The sequence below is a fragment of the Candida pseudojiufengensis genome, assembly GCF_024610245.1.
Source record: "Candida pseudojiufengensis strain CBS 10847 chromosome Unknown scaffold21, whole genome shotgun sequence".
Classification (NCBI taxonomy): Eukaryota; Fungi; Ascomycota; class Pichiomycetes; order Serinales; family Debaryomycetaceae; genus Lodderomyces; species Lodderomyces pseudojiufengensis.
In genome coordinates, this window is record NW_026261548.1 from 103,023 (window position 1) to 121,754 (window position 18,732).

Sequence of the window (18,732 nt, forward strand, 5' to 3'; positions counted from 1 at the left end):
TATACTGGAAAAACAAGCAATGTTGATTAAAAATTCTTGAAATGAATTATATAGCGGACCAAATTCTAGAATCAGACCCCTTTTTGCAACTTTATTTGGAACATTAATATGCATAAGAAGAGGGATACAATTGAAAGACATTGAATTAGCTTATAAAAAGGACAATATACCTCAACAAAGTTTTCCCATTCTTACTCTTGAAATACTTCTTTCTACACTTATAGTTTACAACAAAAATGACTTTAAAGAACATTAATTCAAAACAAGAATTTACATCAATTTTAAAAAAAAATTCTCAAAATTCATTACTGGGAGGATCAAACAAGAATGATTTAATAGTATTAGATTTTTTTGATGATTGTACTCATTGTTCAGAAATGAATCATAAATTAGAAGAAATTTCATCAAATTATGAGTTAGGATCTAATCAAAGAGGTGGTATGAGAAGAGGTGCAGGAGATTCTTCATCTTCTTCAAATGTTGAAGATCAACCTTCTGTTCAATTTTTTAAAGTTAATATTGAAGATGATAAACAATTAGCTAATGAATTTTCAATTAGTTCTATTCCAACTACTTTATTTTTTAAAAAGGGGAAATTAATTGATAAAGTTGTTGGTCCTGAACCTAATGAAATAAAAAGAATTATTGATGATAATGAAATGATGTAAGATTTTTAAAATTTTACATGACGGTATGTTTGTTTTATCAATATTATTTTCGGTTTGGTCATTTTAGTTTGGTTTTAATTTCGATTTTGAGCTTTTATACTCTACTTTACTAGCTTTGTCTTTTCTGCAAGGGGTCTTTCTCAATATACATCTTTAACTTATGAATCATTGACGCCTAATTGAAACTCTTCCACTCTTTAAAATTTGGGTGCAAAATATAAAAGCCATTTTGTGTTACAATTTGAGATACGCAAAAAGAGAGAAACCGAAATTTTTTTTCAAAACAGATCGATAAGCATCAATCAATACGAACTAAACAACCCAGGCTCACAAGGATGTCAGAGATAAATTTAGGTATAACTGCAGACATGCATGTCCATTTACGTGATGGAGCAATGTCTAAATTAATTACTCCAACAGTTAGATCAGGTGGAATATCAATTTGTTATGTTATGCCAAATTTAGTTCCACCAATTACAACAAAACAACAAGTTATAAATTATCATAAACAATTAAATGATATAGCACCAGAAACTACTTTTTTAATGTCATTTTATTTATCTAAAGATTTAACTCCTGAATTAATAAGTGAATGTGCTGATGAAGGATTAATTCATGGTATTAAATGTTATCCAGCAGGAGTTACAACAAATTCAAAATATGGAGTTGATCCAAATGATTTTTCACAATTTTATCCCCTTTTTGAAGTAATGGAAAAAAAAGGAATAATATTAAATTTACATGGTGAAAAACCTGGGATTGAAGAAAAAGATGAAATTAATATAATAAATGCAGAATCTAAATTTTTACCAGCTTTAAGAAAACTTCATTCAGATTTCCCCAAATTAAAAATTATATTAGAACATACAACTACTTCAGAAGCAATAGAATTAGTAAGAGAATTAAATTCAGATAAAAAAGAAGGAGATGATATAACAATTGGTGCAACAATAACTGCTCATCATTTATATTTAATAATAGATAATTGGGCATCAAATCCAATAAATTATTGTAAACCAGTTGCAAAATTTCATAAAGATAAAAAAGCATTAATTGATGCTGCTACAAGTGGTGAACCATGGTTCTTTTTTGGTTCAGATTCTGCTCCTCATCCAATACATAAAAAACAAGTTCATGTAGATGTTTGTGCTGGTGTTTATACTCAATGTAATTCTGTAGCTTATGTTGCTGAAATCTTTGATAAGTATAATAAAATTGAAAATTTTAAAAAATTTATAAGTGATAATGGTATTAAATTTTATGATTTGAATGAAAAAATATTGGCAAAACATAAAGGAGAAAGTGTTTGGTTAATTGAACGTGAAAATAAAGTTCCTGAAGTGATAGCGAATGGAGATGTTGAAGTTGTACCTTTTAAAGCTGGTGATGAATTGAAGTATATTGTTGAATGGAGAAAAAATTAGTGAGCAATTTGTATATAGTTGATTTAATTTGTAATATAAGATTATTTATTCCTTGAAGATGGCATTAAATGTAGGTATAAAGAGTATATCAATAGAACGTAATTATTGTCTCTAAAATTTTATTACCATGCTAACTAAGTATAAAATGAATCATTAAAAATTAAATTAAAAAACTGAATAAATTGAAAAATGAAGAAAATTGAAAAGCTTTGAATGAGATAAGTGAAGACTCAAGCTTTCCCTATACGTGACCGTCTTTGTTGTAATTAAAATTATTATTTTAAATTGATTTTTGATCAACATCATATTCATTAGTCTTTTGTTTTGCATTAAAATCATCAGAACTTTCACCTTCATTTAATAAACTACTATCAACTTTAGCAGCTTCTCTTTGAGTAACAATTCCAGGTTCACCTAATAAAGCTAAATCAAATCCATTTGCTTTTAAATATTTAACAAAATCTGCATCTTCTCTATTTATTGCATCTTGTCCAACATGTGGTAAAAAGAAAAGAGCTAAACAAGCACTAAATAAACATAATGCAGCTGAAATATAAAATGGAACTTGTAATGTTAAATTATCATCATAAGCATAATGTTTTTGAATAGCTGGGAAAACCCAAGTACCAACGAAAGCACCAATTTTACCAATTGCAGCAGCAATACCATAATATATACCTCTTACAGCTGTTGCACTTGTTTTTGAAGCTAATAAACCAATATTATCACCTGGACCAAATTCTCCAAAAGTTGAAAATATACCAAATACAACAACAAATCCAGCAATATGTTGTTTTAATTGTTCTAATCTTGCTGACATTGCAATACCAATAACACCTTGACAAGTAACACCAATAGCTAAAGTTAATCTTGGACCTAAATAATCACCTGCTATAGCTCCTAAAAATGCACCAGGAATATAAAATAAATTAAAAACAACTGACCAACCCCATTGTTGCCATATTGGAGCATCAGGAATGATTTCATCAATAATAATAGTATTAAAAGAACCAAATGAATAAGCAGAAAAATCATAAATAAACCAAATTAATGAAACAATAGTTAATCTAAACCAATAAAATTTTATAATTAACCATATTGGATAATCTTTAAAACTAACATTTTTCATATTTAATTTTTGAAATGATTTTGAATCTTTCATTTTTAATCTTATTAAAAATAATAATAATGGTGGAATAACACCTAAACCAATAGTTAATCTCCATAAAGCTCTTAAATGTCTTTCAGTAAATATCCAAATTAAAACAAATGGTACAAATGCTGAAACAACAAATCCAAAATCAATCATAAAATTTGTAAACCATGAAAAATATCTATTTCTATGACCAGCAGGTAATTGATTTGCAAATTCACTTGCAATAACTGAACTTGTTGGATATTCTGCACCAATTGCAACACCTAAAAAAAATCTCCAAACTGTTAAACAAGCAAAAAATCCTTGAGTTGTTTTACCCCATGAACCAACAGCACATAATAAAGTAAATAAAATTAACATAATATTTGCAGTCATCATACCACCTTTTCTTGCAAATCTATCACTTATATAACCAAAACCTAATTGACCAACAACTGTACCAACAAATGCAATGGAACCAATATTACTTATAGCATTACTTTTTGTAAATTCATCACCATATATTTTTTTTAAACAAAATAAAACTGTTGAAATTGAATTATTAACATAACCATCTGAAAATAATCCTGCTCCAGAAGCAAAAGCTGGCCATAAATTCTTAAATTTAACTTTTTGAGGTACTTGATCTTCATCATTTTCTGAATATTCACCATTTTCTGATGAAGTAGAATTTACATCTATTGGATTTTGATAATCTTTATCTTCATCAAATAATTGTTGTTTTGATTTTCCTAAAGTCATTTCTTCTGGTATTCTTCTTAACCAATCAGTAGTTAATGCTTTAAAGGAATGTGGTAAATCTCTTGAAGCCATCTTGATTTGTATATATTAGATCTTTGATTTGATATAGATTTAGCGGGGTAATTGAATCTAGGTAAAGAGATTTGTAGTGGTAGTAGTAATGATGATGATGATGATATTAAGTATAAATATGTAGTCTAACTAATTGATACTATTTGTGAATGATAAGGTAAGATCTATTGATGTATAAATTAAAGAGTTGTAAATAAAAAGTGAAAATTGGAATAAGTTAGTTTATATATACCAACATTATGTAAAAATATTTCATTATCATAATCTATTTGTATTGTATGTTTGTATTGTGTATATTTGTAGTACGTACATAAATTATGTATGTTATGTATGTAATTTAATTAAAAAATTAAATTGATTGTAGAAATTACACAAAATTAAATTTGAAAAAATGGAGATATTATACACTACTGAAACTTCACGAGTTTCGGATTAATTAATAGATAGATTAAATTTAAAAGAAAAGATCAGTACTGATGTTGTAGCTGGAGTGTGGATGATGGAATGAAGTAACAAATTGATGTTGGAGTTAGTGATTGACAAGATGATATTTTGGAAAATTCGTTTAACTTTTATTACACAACTAGATTATGTATGTAAATTTAATACATTTTACATTTAATTAATAATTGTTAATTTTGTATGTAAGTTTACTCTTTTTATTTGTAGTCTTTTGTTATTACTGAATTCGTTAATATTCATTCTTATCTTACCAATATATTTCCATCTGAGTTGTTGATCATATAGAAGCTTATCAAAGAACATATTTTTTCATTATAGTCTCACGATTTAAATATTAAACTCTATTCCTTTGTTCATAGAATCACCTCCAATAATTATATTTAATTAAATCCCTTTTTTGAAAGTATGTCAAAAGTTTGGTCACGTATACTTTTTGCTGAGAAATTTACCACAACATTGTAGTTGTAAGAGTCTCAAAATACTTGTGATATTTTTTACCCTCGTGGGACCCAATTTTGAATTGGGCTTAACAATATATAAAAATTCTTTTTCTTTTTTCAAAATTCTATGGAAATTAATTTTGCGCAAAATTAAAGCCGCACATCACTATAGAGATCTTCTTATTGAAATTTTTTCCGGTAGAACAACACTATTAAGTTTTAGTTAAAAAGTTTAATAAGCTATCAAAGTTAGTTTTAGATTTAATTTGCCGTATGAATAAATGTTACTAAGTACTGAAACAAGACCATAGAATACTTTTACTAACAATGTACATTTTCTATTAAATCTTAAGTGCTACATACCGAAGTTTATTCGTCTCATGATTAAATTTTTTCAAAATAGTGTTTGCTCATAGTGAAAAAGAAAAAAACATTCGAAATAATATGTCAAAATCTTTCGTATATTATTTTAGTGATTTTCTTTTCTTTTCTTTTTCCTTGGTATTATAATGATAGCTTGTATGATGTCTGTACCAATTTATAATTTCGGACCGTACTGTAACTTTCATTTATGGTTTTCGTTTGCTTGGTTTTTATTCTTAGCATTTGTTATTTTTTCTAACTCTTTTTATGGGTGATTTGAATATTGGTACATGTTGAAAGTTTACTTGCGTTTATATCCGACAAGCCCATACAAAGTTCAAATATTGCGGTACGGACTTTTTTAACGAAAAAGTAGCATGTCTAAAAATGAATTGAAGTAATTCGATAAATACTGGGACGTAGCTTCAAACTTTATAATTATACACATCAAAGAATGTTGTAGCTAGTCTAGAAGTAAACTATGTAATTCTACTTAAAATTTTTCGTAATGTTATTCAAAAACTTTTTGACTAAATAAGCTCAAAATTTAAATTTTATGCAACAAATTTGTTTCAAATAGAATTTAGTTACCACCGTACCACCACCTTACCACCATACGAAGAAAGCGTCTTGTGATTTACGGAAATATGTTTTTGTGTTATCAATTGAAACTAGTTACAAAATTGAGATCTAAGAATCTCAATGTTAATGAATGAACTCTTTTTCATAGATCTCAGTAAGAAAAGAAGTAGATGAAGAGAAATTGTAAATGGAGTTAAATGAACAAAGGGATATAAAACAATACTAAGTTCCGAATATTGTAATGTAGATTAAGCCTCTTCCAAAAATAAAAATTTTGATCCTCCTTTTTTACTTTTTTTTTTTTTTCAAATTTTTCACATTTTTCAATCCACGTGTTCGTCATATTTTGCAAAATTTTGAAAAATAAGTGTTGTATCAAACGTTATGTAACAAACCAAACCAGAATTGAAAATGCCTTGAATAAAAATTTTTATAAGAAGTACTAGCAGAAATAGTCGGTTTCATCAATCGACTTCCCTGTGCAAAATTAATTTCACTATTTTGCTGAAGGTAGTAAATATTGAGGTGACTTTGTAGGTTCAAAAATTTTCAGATTTAACTGATCTATCTCATAGATAACGACTTTTGACAAGGCGATCAAATTCTATTATAATGTCTAAAATTACTTTTCAAAATAGGGCCAATAACCATAAATTAGTTCAACTTTTCATAGGAACATGGTTTCATGAAAACTATTTCATTAAATTCATTCTCAAGGACAACGAATCCATTTTACTTGGTTCATGGGCTTGTGTATATACATAAGACTTCAAAACGAGAAAGTTTATGTTAGATTGAACTAGTTTGATCTTGACGTTTATTATAAAAGTGTAAAATATGTTCCAATGTATTTTTGCAGATACTCTGAGTCCAGTTAAATTGATAAAAAAAGATTTGTTTCAAAAGGATACCATGAGATCTTTACCCTGGTCAAAAAAGCGCAAAATGTAGAAATATAAATTTAGATTAGTTTTAGGTTTGTTCTAGTTTAGTCTGCAACCGTATCAACGCTCAAATATTAAACCGGATTACTAAGTTGAACTAATTATTTACAGATCATTATTCACCTTATTTCTTTTCATACGGTGTTTTAATTTTGTGTTGTTCAATTATTGAAATATATATCACTAAGACCACGTTTCAGATGCAGTTTCTAAGTTATTGATTAAATTCTATTCAGATATTTAGACTCTATTCTTTTGTTTGACTTTAAAACTAATGAGCTAAAACAATAATTTCTCGTAAATTTGTTTGTCTTAGTTCGACTTGGCAGGGGAAATTTAGATCATCCGTTTTCCCTAGTCAAACACCAAAAATGTTAATGTCGAAGTTACCACTTGCAACTGAAAGTGTCAAGTTAAATCTTTGTTTTTTAATGGTAGAGTATGAATAAGTTTAAAATATGTTCAATGGTTTGTTTATTTATTAACTATTTGTTTTCTAATGTATGTAAAACAACTCGATCTAATAATAAAAATTTACGAGATACGAGTTACACAAAAAGACTACTTACTTAATGTTATCAATTAAAAAAAATTTATCAAATACAATAGGAATTAGATTTAAAATGTAAAGCCGATTAGATTTTTCATATAAACTTCAAAAAGTTAACCTTTTGTGCCTCACAATAACAAAGAAACGGAATTGTTTGCAATACTAAACCTCCTCAGTTATAACTATAGAAGAAAGAAGGAGTTGTGCATTATCAAAATTTTGGTTTATCAAAAATCTAAAAAAAAGTTGATTCAAATTTATCTTATTGTTTTTTAAACATCGTGGGCTACTTTAAGATCATTATAGATCAGAAAATTTATAAATAGAAATTGAAATGTCTTAACATTCGTATACCATATTACAAAAAAGGAAACCGAACCACTCGATCAGTCAATTCCAATCCAATACATTTCCATATTTGAATCAACCAAAAAACAAAAATGGCTACAAGAGATTTACCTAAATCACTCAATCAATTTTGTTTTGGTTGGATAAATCAAATTCGTGATGAAATGACATTAGGTAAAACCCAAAATGAATTAATTGAACAAGATTTAGCAGTTAAAATAAATGATAATAAATTAGATTATATTTCTTCATCAGATGAAAATGAAGATGAATCACAAATTGAAACAAAAGTTAAATTTAAAAGTTTATGGCCTGCTTTTGCTTCTGGTGCAGGATTATTTTCTGATGGTTATGTTAATGCAGGAATTGGAAATGTTATATCAAGTTTAAAAATAATTTATGGTAAAGAATTTACTCAAAGTAATGCAATGTCAAATATTGGATCTATAGCTTTTGTTGGTACTGTTATTGGACAATTAAGTTTTGGTGTAATAAGTGATCATATAAGTAGACATAGTGGAATGTTAATTGCTAATATAATGTTAATTATTTTTACATTATTATGTGCTGTTGGATCGTGGGGTAAAACAACTCAAGGATTTTTTGCTTGTTTGACTGTTTGGAGATTTTTTTTAGGTATTGCAATTGGTTCAGAATATCCAACAAGTTCTGTTATTGCAAGTGAATTTGCAAATCAATTACCTTCAGGTCATAGAAATAGATATTTTGCTTGGTTTACTAATATGATGATTGACTTGGGTTTTGTTGTTGCAAGTTTTGTACCATTAGTATTATTATGGATTTTTAGTACAAGACATTTAAGAGCAGTTTGGAGGTTAAGTATTGGGTTAGGTATTGTTCCTCAAATTATTTTATTTTTTGTTAGATTAAAAATGAAAGATTCAAAATCTTTTCAAAAATTACATATGAAAAAAGTTTCATACAAGGATTATCCAATTTGGTTAATTATTAAATTTTATTGGTTTAGATTATTTATTATTTCTTTAATTTGGTTTATTTATGATTTTTCAGTTTATTCATTTGGTACTTTTAATACCATTATTATTGGAGAAATTATTCCAAATGGTTCATTATATCAACAATGGGGTTGGTCTGTTGTTTTTAATTTATTTTATATGCCAGGTGCATTTATTGGTGCTTTAGTTGGTGATTATTTAGGTCCAAGATTAACTTTAGCTATAGGGGTGGGTATTCAAGGAATTATTGGTATGGCAATGTCTGCTAAATTAGATGAATTAAAAAAACATATAGCTGGATTTGTTGTTGTTTTTGGAATTTTTACAACTTTTGGAGAATTTGGACCTGGTAATAATACTGGTTTATTAGCTTCAAAAACTTGTGCAACTCCAATTAGAGGTCAATATTATGGTATTGCAGCAGCAATTGGTAAAATTGGTGCATTTGTTGGTACATGGGTATTTCCAGCTATTCAAAAACATTATTCTTATGATGATAAATTAGCTTTACAAGTTCCATTTTATGTTAGTTCAGCATTATGTTTATTTAGTGCATTTTTAGCTATATTTTTTGTACCACCAGTTGGTCAAGATTCCATAAATAAAGAAGATAAATTATTTTTAGAATATTTAAGAGAAAATGGATTTGATTTAAAAAAATTAGGAGATTTTGGTTCAGTTGATGTTTCATCTAGTCCAATTAATTCAAATGATGAAAATATTGTTTATGATCAAAAAAATGAAGATGTAGATGTTCATGTTCAAGAAAAATAATATTTGACGTTGAATAATTTTAAATTTGATTTGATTTATAAAGTTAATTTTTTTAAAACCTTAATAGAGTAATAATATACAGATTTTTTTAGTTTTATAAATCCTGTTTGTGATTGAGAAATAAAATTTTAGCTGAATGTTGTTACATTGACAGCATGTTATGAAACTTGCAAGAAGAATTGTATCATATAAAATATTAATAGAAGAAAATTTTCCATTTTCTTTTTTTAATATTATAATTAAAATTTGACTCAGAAAATAAAAGTTGTATACCCAAGCCAAGCAACTCTAGAGAACAAAGTTCAAAATTGAGTGTTATTCCGATGCTTACTCATCTTCTGCTGACGATATGAATTTAGCGGGGATGGAAACTGTTAGTATGAATTATGGAAGAATATTATTTGTAGAAAATTGCAATATCCAGAGTTTTCAGTAGCCAGTTTTAAGCTATATTTTAAGATGTACAATGAAATCGGGACTAAATAATTGGTCAGAAGATACTAAGTCGATCCTCATTAATTTACTAATCTAATCATCATGAGCAATTTTTCATTTGGGCTAAACAATAGGCTAGACTAAAAAAGATCTAAACTTTGCGGCTGAAACAGATTAACACAAAACCGTAAAGTTAATAACAATAAGATTAAATAATTTCTTTTTTTCACTTGTTTAATTTTATTGTAATTACATTTCCGGAAATTGGAAATTTTTGTAGTTTAAATTAATCATTAAAATTTTTATAATAGTAATGTTTGGTGAAAATTACCACTATAATAATCATTCATTTGTTTGAATTTGCATCAACTAACATTTTGAAACATAGTATGTGGATTTTGGTTAATGTTTTTTCCGGAAATAGCTATAGAGGGTAAATTAGAGCTACTATGCTTGTTGAGAATGACTTCTAGTTCGCATTTTGCTGTTCAGAATACATTTTGTTTCACAGGATACAGCCTATCTTACAAAGTACTGATTAAAGGGTTCGATAGAAAAACAAGATGCATGTACCGCCTGTTCAAAAATATAGTATATGCAAATCGTTTAATCAATTTTAATTTTTCTTTCTCTAATTTTAAATTGAAATTAAGATTTTAAAGCAAGATCACAAGAAAAGATCTTGGATCACAATTAAAGATCTTCCTAATACTTTTCATCTTCTTCAAATTTTTTTCTCTTATATTCAAATGCAAGTTCATGCTGGTGCTCAAACAATTAGTCAACATCGATTTACTATAGCGATTATTATGAAGACAAACCAACAACTAGAGATTTATAGCTCTACTTCTTTTAAAATTAGAGAGATCAAATTAAAGTTTTTATCAATTTAATTGAACATCTCTTATTTGTAGTTCGACCTGATTATGAATTTTCTTAGTATTAAAGATCGACATGAAATTTAGTAGATACGGAATGGTAGCTTTTCCTTATATTAAGAAAAAGTTCTGGATCTTAGATTTGATGAACAAAATTTTTTTTTCCATCTTGCATGATGTTTCAAAAACAGTTAAAAAAGGAACAACAAAGAGTAATGAATAGCCATCTCAAGTTTAATCCCACACAAATCAATAGCCACTTAAGTAGAGATGACAAAGATGGAAGTTAATCAAATTAAAAAACTGAAACCATAACAAGGTTATTCTATTAGCCTCACATAAAATAAGAATCTGATTGTTCAATTAATTAAATATAATAAATTATTATAATTCAGAAATTTCCCCAGATTTTATACACAAAAAATTATTTTCTTATTTCATTAATAATTTCAAATTTAGGATCTACAGCTTATTTGAAAATTATTATAATTAATTATTTATTATTACTACTATGTTTGAAGAGCTAATAGAGATTCTTTGGTTGTTTGGATTTAAACATTTCAAGATATATAATATTCAGGTTTCCAATATATCATCTTCATGAAAAAAAATAAACCCCACTTATTTTGAAAAATAATAATAATTTGTATATCAAGCAAAAGTCTTAATTTTTGACATATACCATTATCCTTGGGTGTTTACAATCGATATGCTTTGATCCAAATATAAACTCCACTTTACAATCAATAATCATAATTATATAAATCTACAAAGAGATTCTCATTTTCATGCCAATTGATTTTAAGGTTTTTCAAAGTATTAATTATCAAGAACATACATTTCGTTAATTCATTAACTTAAACAAAATATCAAACAAATATATAATAACAAATGTCATCATCTGATCTTGATATAGAAAAAAATAAAACTGAAACTCAAGTTGAATATGCTTCATCTGATGATCAACCAGAAGCTCTTGAAATTTCAGAAGAACATAAACAATATTTAATTGCAAAACATGGTACATATGAATTAACACCTTTACCTTCAATGGATGATAATGATCCATTAAATTGGTCAAATGGTTTTAAATGGTTACAATTAGGAATGGTTGCATTTCATGCTTTTATGGCTACTTTTGTTGCTTCAGGTTTAGTTCCAGTTGTTGGTTTATATTCTCAAATTTATAATTTACCAACTGCTACTATAACTTATTTAGTTTCAGTTCAAATTATTTTAGTTGGTGTTTGTCCATTATTTTGGACTCCTTTAATTATGAAATACGGTCAAAGATTATTATTAATTATTTCAGCTTTAGGTACTATGTGTTTTTCATTAGGTTCAGTTTTTAGTACTAATTATGGTTCAATGATGGCTATGCGTTGTTTACAAGCAGTTATGATTTCACCATCATTAGCAGCTGGTGGTTTAGTTGTTAATGATACTACTTTTGCTCATCAAAGAGGTTCAAGATCAGGTGTTTGGGCAATTGCTATTAATTTAGGTACAATGGCTGGTGCTTTATTTATGGGTTTTATTGCTGAACATCATGATGCTAAATATATTCATGTTTGTTTTACTTGTATTAATGCTGCTCAAGTTTTAGCTTATTTCTTTTTTGGTAAAGAAACTGCTTGGAATTATAAAGATACTTCAAGAAATGTTACTAATAGAATGAAACAATTAAGATTTAAAGCTATTTTCCCAGAAAATAAAATTACTTTAAAAGGTATCTTTTATCCATTATCTTTCTTTGCTAATTGGAGAGTTTTTGTTGCCACTTTTGCTTATACTACTTTATTCGTTTATGATAATATTGCTTTAAATGTTGAAATTCCAGAAGTTATGTATATGAAATTCGGATTAGGTCCACAAGCTTTAGGTTTACAATTTGTTTCATTTATTATTGGTACCGTTATTGGTGAAGTTGGTGGATATTTATCTGATAGAATTGTTGCTTGGGGTCAAAGTAAAGGAAGAGGTCCATCTTTTAGATTATGGATTACTTATCCAGGTTTTGCTGCATCTGTTGCTGGTTTAGTTGTTTTTGGTACTCAAATTGACGCTGCTGATACTTGGAATGTTAAACCATTAATTGGTTGTGCATTAGCTGCATTTGGTCTTCAAATTGTTACATCTCCTTTTATTGCTTATTGTATTGATATGGATCATGCTCAAGCTGGTGCTATTATTTTATTTATCACTGTTTTTAGACAAACTTTAGCTTTCATTGGTCCATTCTATTTCCCAGTCATGTTTGCCAATTTAGGTTTCACAGTTGCTTATGCTGTATTTGCTGGTTTAATAGTTGGATTAGGTTTAATTCCTGCCTTATTCTTACACATTAAAGAAGCAAGACAAGGAAGATAAGTTTTTTTAATATAATTTCAATCCTTTTTATGAAGAAAGACAAACAATGAAATGACATGTAAAGAGTAATGATTTTGATTATCCAAAGAATTTTGTAATTTAGTATTTAATTAATTTTAGTTTTTAATAAAATATATACTTTTCTATGACACTAGTCTAGAACGTAGTTCAGCCTCACACAATCTGGTATAACTTTGAATTTGTTTCTCGTTTTCCATGCGAGGGTTATGGTATTAAAAAATTTCTCATTTAGGAATGCTCCGTATAATTCTCGAAATTATCAATCTATTGCCTTGGATTCTGTCTTGTCAAAGTATACCTCAATACATTTTACATATAGAATTTTATAAACACTCCAAATAGTTTACCGAGGTAGTACATTAAGTAAAATCGAAAAATTTTATGCTTTTGGGACAAAAATTACCAATTTGTCCCTTTATGTTAACGAATGTCGAATACTAATAATTTGAGTTTTTGTGTATTTTATATATATGTTCTACATTTGATACAGTTTGGTTGTGGGAGAGGGAAATTTCGAAATTATAAAAAAAGAAGAAACAGTAATGACTTATTTCAAGAATTGTGAGTTTTAAATGTTTTTTGTAAGGAACAGTTTGTATGATTATTTACATTTTGGTGTACAAATAGGTTTTTAGTTTCACATATAAGAAAGACTATAATCGTGAGAAAATTAAGCGGTTGACAGTCTTTGATTAATTTTTTGTCACACAAATAATTGAATTTACAGATGGCTGAAAGTCAGGTTTAATTGCATAATGTGATGTCTTCTATTATTCAACAGATTATTAATAAATTACTGATATGATATTAACGAGTTCTTTCAAATTCCGTGACCAAGATAGAGGAGATTATGAGAACGGTCCTTTTATTGGTATTATGCCTGCAACTATAGGATTTAGTTTAAATAAAGTTTGTATTAATAAGGGACACTTATCAAGAAATATAGAAAAAAAAATGGTACAATAGTGGGGAACAGAAGTTGTAAGGGCATACAAAACTTAGATTCAAACAATCACCGATGCAATATTCTGCAAGATTCAAAATTTTGTTTCACTGACAAATTTGTAATGTTTTACTCATCAAGATGGGGCTAGCTCGATAAGAATGAGGAAACTGATATACGAATGATCTTATACAATCAGGATTCTTGGACACTCCACTGGTAAAGGGTTTTTGTATATCTCCGATTGTCATTGATTGTTCTGATGATGTTGTCTTTGATTTTTTTTATTTCAAGTAAGCATGTTGAAGATAATCAGTTGAGTATGAAATTCTTTTTTTGATTCTAAAATGGCCAAATGGCTTTTACATCAATTATTTTAAAGCACATGGAAAACACACTCTAATAATGGTTTTTACTAATAAATTACAAAAAAATTATAAAATGATTATTACTATAGTTTCGTATTTATTCGATATACCCCACATAATTTCGAATCTAAGAAATATTATTTACAAGTTAAAGATTATTATATTTGTGACTTTTTAGGCGTAGAAGTTCAAAATACCAGGAATGAAAATCAATTTTGAACCAGGTGGTGTGGTATCGTTTTTCACGATAATACTTGATATTTCCGGTGTGGGAAAAATAAGCAAGAAACTTTAATGAAGTTTAACCTTATATAATGACATCTAACGAATGAAAGCATAATTCATATTCAAATTTATATTTCACGACCTAATTAACATTATTCAATTTAACAAAAAAAAGTTTTATCAACAATGCCTACTTCAACTGCAATTAAAGAATCAAATATCGACGTATTAATCATTGGTGCTGGTCCATCAGGTTATATGGCTGCCTTATGGTTAGCTAGATGTGGTATTCCAACTAGAATTATTGATAAAAGAGCCAATGAAGTTTTCACTGGTCAAGCTGATGGTTTACAAAGTAGATCTTTGGAAATTTTCAAATCATTTAGTGAAGATTGTTTTGATTGGGTTACTATGGATCAAGCTTGGAAATGTGCTAATCAAATGCAAGAAATTAGTTTTTGGTCACCAAATGAAGATGGTATAATTTCTAGAAATTCAAGAATTCCAGATTCTATTCCAGGTATTTCAAGATATACTGAATCAGTTATTCATCAAGGTAAAATTGAAGAATGGTTTACAGAATCAATTAAACAATTTTCAGGAGGTAAAATTCAAGTAGAAAGACCATACTTACCAGTTTCAATTAAAATTGATGAAGATAAAAAAGATGCACAAGATTATGCTGTTGAAGTTTTAGTTAAAAAATTAAGTGGTGATGCTGCTAAAACTGAACAATTTGGTTCAAAAGTTGCTAATGGTTTATTTAGAGCTTTTGATGGTGATCAAGATAAATATTATGGTGATGGTATTGGTGATGAAGATCCAAATGATTTTGAAATCATTAGAGCTAAATATGTTTTAGGTTGTGATGGTGCTCATTCATGGGTTAGAAAACAATTAGATATTGAAATGGAAGGTGAACAAACTGATTTTGTTTGGGGTGTTGTTGATATCGTTCCAATTACTGATTTCCCTGATGTTAGACTTAGATCAGCTATTCATTCAAAAGATCATGGTGCAGTTATGGTTATTCCAAGAGAAAATGATATGGTTAGATTATACATTCAATTAAAAGAAGTTGATAGAGATCCATCTACTTCAGATGCTAAAAGAGAATTTGTTGGTAAAGTTGATGATAAATTAGCTAAAACAAAAGGTAGAATTGATAGATCTAAGATTACTCCAGAAACTATTTTAAAACAAGCTAAAGAAATCATGGCTCCATATAGTATTGATATGACTGATAATACTTGGTATACTGCTTATCAAATTGGTCAAAGAGTTGCTAATGCTTTCCACAAAAGTAACCGTGTCTTTATTGCTGGTGATGCTTGTCATACTCATTCTCCAAAAGCTGGTCAAGGTATGAATGTTTCAATGCAAGATACTTTCAATTTAGGTTTCAAATTAGCTTTAGTTTGTAAAGGTTTAGCTAAACAAGAAATTTTATTAACTTATGAAGGTGAAAGAATGAAAGTTGCTCGTGATTTAATTGCATTTGATCATAAATTTTCAAAATTATTTAGTTCAAAACCACAAGTTCCAAATGCTAAAATTTTAGAAGGTGAAGCTGCTGGTGTTGAAATGGATGAATTTCATCAAGTCTTTTTACAAGGTTCAAGATTTGCTTCAGGTACTATTTCAGATTATGAAAATTCACTTTTAATTAATAAAGATGGTTCAACTCATAAAGAAAATTCTGGTGATTTTAATGCATTAGCTTCAAAAGTTCCAATTGGTCAAAGATTATATAGTGATCAAATTTTAGGTCAATGTGATCATAGACCATGGCATATTGCTGATAGAATGGCATCAGATGGTAGATTCCGTATTTTAATCTTTGCTGGTGATGTTAAACAATATCCTGAAAATATGGAAACTTTAAATAAATTTAATGATTCATTAATGGGACCTAAATCATTTGTTACTAAATATACTCCAGTTAATGCATTTTATAATTCAGTTATTGATATTTTAACAATTCATGCTACTTTAAGAAATGATATTGAATTTTATGATTTCCCAGAATTTACAAGACAAAAAGATTTCAAAAAACGTACTGATTATTGGAGTTTATTCACTGGTGTTGGTAAAACTCATGCTGATAATGTTAAAGTTGATATTTATGAAACTTATGGTATTTGTAAAAAAGCTGGTGCTATTTTGATTTTAAGACCAGATTCTCATGTTGCTGAAGTTGTTGAATTTTCAGTTGATGGTTTAAAGAAAGTTGAAGCTTACTTTGATGCTTTTATGATCGATCAATCCAAGAATATCTTACCAGAAAAACCATTAGATGTTATTGATTCAGATAGGTTTGTTAAACCAAAATTAGCTGTTTAGTTGTATAAATTATGTAATTTATTATTTATTATGGAATTTGAAATATAATTAGTTACAAATTGTAGAGAACCAAACGATAGTATAGATGAAGAATATTCTCATTGTTTGCTGAATGTAAGTGATTTAACAATTAGTAAAGTACTACTCAATGTTATTGTTACATATCTTGAATAGTAAGAAACCTACAATCTGAATTATTATTCAGTCCAGATTAACTATGTTGGTTCAATACTGGAAGTGGAATAACATTATACGGCTTAACAATGGTAAAGAATCGGAAATTGTTGTTTATCAAGTCAAATTCAAATTGGTCCAAGATTATATTTGACCATTACTTACTACAAATTTTTAGTTATATGCAATGCCAGATTGTATATCAAATTATGTATAATTGGTATACAATTGCTACTCCATTTAGTTAAAGTATAAGACATTTTTACTAGTAGTGGATTTTATTACACAAAACAATCTGTTTCAAAGTTTATTACTTAGTTAACTTATTCATTATTACATAAATATATAATCAAATTTAATCTAAAGAATGTGGTTCTGGTAATCCATCTTCGTTTAATACTAAATCAACAGCATTTTTTCTTAAAGCTTCTTTATTTCTTTGAATAACTAATTTTCTTGATTCTTCTTCAGTAATTATTTTGAAGTGCCATTTTAATGACCAATCATCAGCTTTCATATTGAATTTAGAAGCTTTTTCTTCACCTAATTTATCTAAAGTATAAATCAAAGAAGATTTAACACCGAAAACAGCATCTGAAGTCTCATATGGATCTCCTTTTTCATATAAAGCAGTAATTAATTGATCATAACCTTCTTTTTTAATGATGAAATGAATATGAGCTGGTCTGTATGGATGTCTATTAATTTTTTGTAATAATTTACCAACTGGACCGTCATGAGGAATAGCATAAGCAACTGGTCTAGTACATTGAATGTTAAATGAACCATCTTCTGCAGTTTTAACAATACCTCTCATATCTGGACCTGTTCTATTTTCATATTGTGTATCATATAAACCATTAGCATCACAATGCCAAATATCAACAGTAGCACCAACAATTGGATTACCTTCTGGATCAGTTAATTTACCTTCAATTAATAATGGTTCACCTTTACCTTCTGAACAAATTGATCCACCTTGTTCTTTAACTTCAGCATCATGAGTGTGGAATGGACCTAACAAAGTTCCTGCAGTAGCATTAGATGGTTTTGGATGTGATATTTCATCAACTAAAACAGATAAACCTAAAGTATCAGATAATAAAATAAATTCTTGTCTAATATCACTACACATTTGACCAACTTGAGTTAAAAAGATTATACCAGCCATCCATTCTTCAGTAGTCAATCTAGTTTCTCTAGCAAAATCATGTAAATGTTGAACAATTTTTTGTAAAAGAAACAATAATCTTTTATTCTTATGTTGAGAATTGATTAAAATAGCATTTTGAGTAATTGTGTCAGCACTCATATCAGTGATTTTTGGACCTTTTGGTGGTAAAGGAATTTCTTTTTTAGTAACAGTTGGTTCTGGCATTCTTTGATTTACTTGTTTTGTTTGATTTGATTAAAACTTGATTTAAGTATTGGATTGAAAAGTATGATTTGTTATTGCAATCATGAATACAACAAA

At 27.8% G+C, this 18,732-nt stretch overlaps 7 protein-coding genes across 7 annotated transcripts; 5 read left to right on the plus strand and 2 right to left on the minus strand. All coding sequences in view use genetic code 12, as the record gives it.

Annotated features, from left to right (window-relative positions):
* Nucleotides 1-236: 236 nt before the first annotated feature.
* TRX2 (Trx2p) lies at nucleotides 237-668 on the plus strand (the record flags this gene model as incomplete). The annotated part of the gene is made up of 1 exon (XM_051760758.1): nucleotides 237-668. The coding sequence occupies one exon, from the start codon at nucleotides 237-239 to the stop codon at nucleotides 666-668; it is 432 nt and encodes a 143-aa protein (XP_051611590.1).
* Nucleotides 669-1,003: 335 nt separating this feature from the next.
* Nucleotides 1,004-2,092, plus strand: URA4 (dihydroorotase; the record flags this gene model as incomplete). The annotated part of the gene is made up of 1 exon (XM_051760760.1): nucleotides 1,004-2,092. The coding sequence occupies one exon, from the start codon at nucleotides 1,004-1,006 to the stop codon at nucleotides 2,090-2,092; it is 1,089 nt and encodes a 362-aa protein (XP_051611591.1).
* A 280-nt stretch (nucleotides 2,093-2,372) lies between these two features.
* On the minus strand, nucleotides 2,373-4,061 carry KGF55_005718 (GIT3; the record flags this gene model as incomplete). Its single annotated transcript, XM_051760761.1, has 1 exon — nucleotides 2,373-4,061. The coding sequence occupies one exon, from the start codon at nucleotides 4,059-4,061 to the stop codon at nucleotides 2,373-2,375; it is 1,689 nt and encodes a 562-aa protein (XP_051611592.1).
* Nucleotides 4,062-7,842: 3,781 nt separating this feature from the next.
* On the plus strand, nucleotides 7,843-9,501 carry KGF55_005719 (uncharacterized protein; the record flags this gene model as incomplete). The annotated part of the gene is made up of 1 exon (XM_051760762.1): nucleotides 7,843-9,501. One exon carries the CDS (start codon nucleotides 7,843-7,845, stop codon nucleotides 9,499-9,501), a length of 1,659 nt encoding a protein of 552 aa, XP_051611593.1.
* Nucleotides 9,502-11,705: 2,204 nt separating this feature from the next.
* KGF55_005720 (uncharacterized protein) lies at nucleotides 11,706-13,184 on the plus strand (the record flags this gene model as incomplete). The annotated part of the gene is made up of 1 exon (XM_051760763.1): nucleotides 11,706-13,184. The coding sequence occupies one exon, from the start codon at nucleotides 11,706-11,708 to the stop codon at nucleotides 13,182-13,184; it is 1,479 nt and encodes a 492-aa protein (XP_051611594.1).
* Nucleotides 13,185-14,927: 1,743 nt separating this feature from the next.
* KGF55_005721 (uncharacterized protein) lies at nucleotides 14,928-17,084 on the plus strand (the record flags this gene model as incomplete). Its single annotated transcript, XM_051760764.1, has 1 exon — nucleotides 14,928-17,084. The coding sequence occupies one exon, from the start codon at nucleotides 14,928-14,930 to the stop codon at nucleotides 17,082-17,084; it is 2,157 nt and encodes a 718-aa protein (XP_051611595.1).
* Nucleotides 17,085-17,613: 529 nt separating this feature from the next.
* KGF55_005722 (intradiol ring-cleavage dioxygenase) lies at nucleotides 17,614-18,636 on the minus strand (the record flags this gene model as incomplete). Its single annotated transcript, XM_051760765.1, has 1 exon — nucleotides 17,614-18,636. The coding sequence occupies one exon, from the start codon at nucleotides 18,634-18,636 to the stop codon at nucleotides 17,614-17,616; it is 1,023 nt and encodes a 340-aa protein (XP_051611596.1).
* Nucleotides 18,637-18,732: the final 96 nt, after the last annotated feature.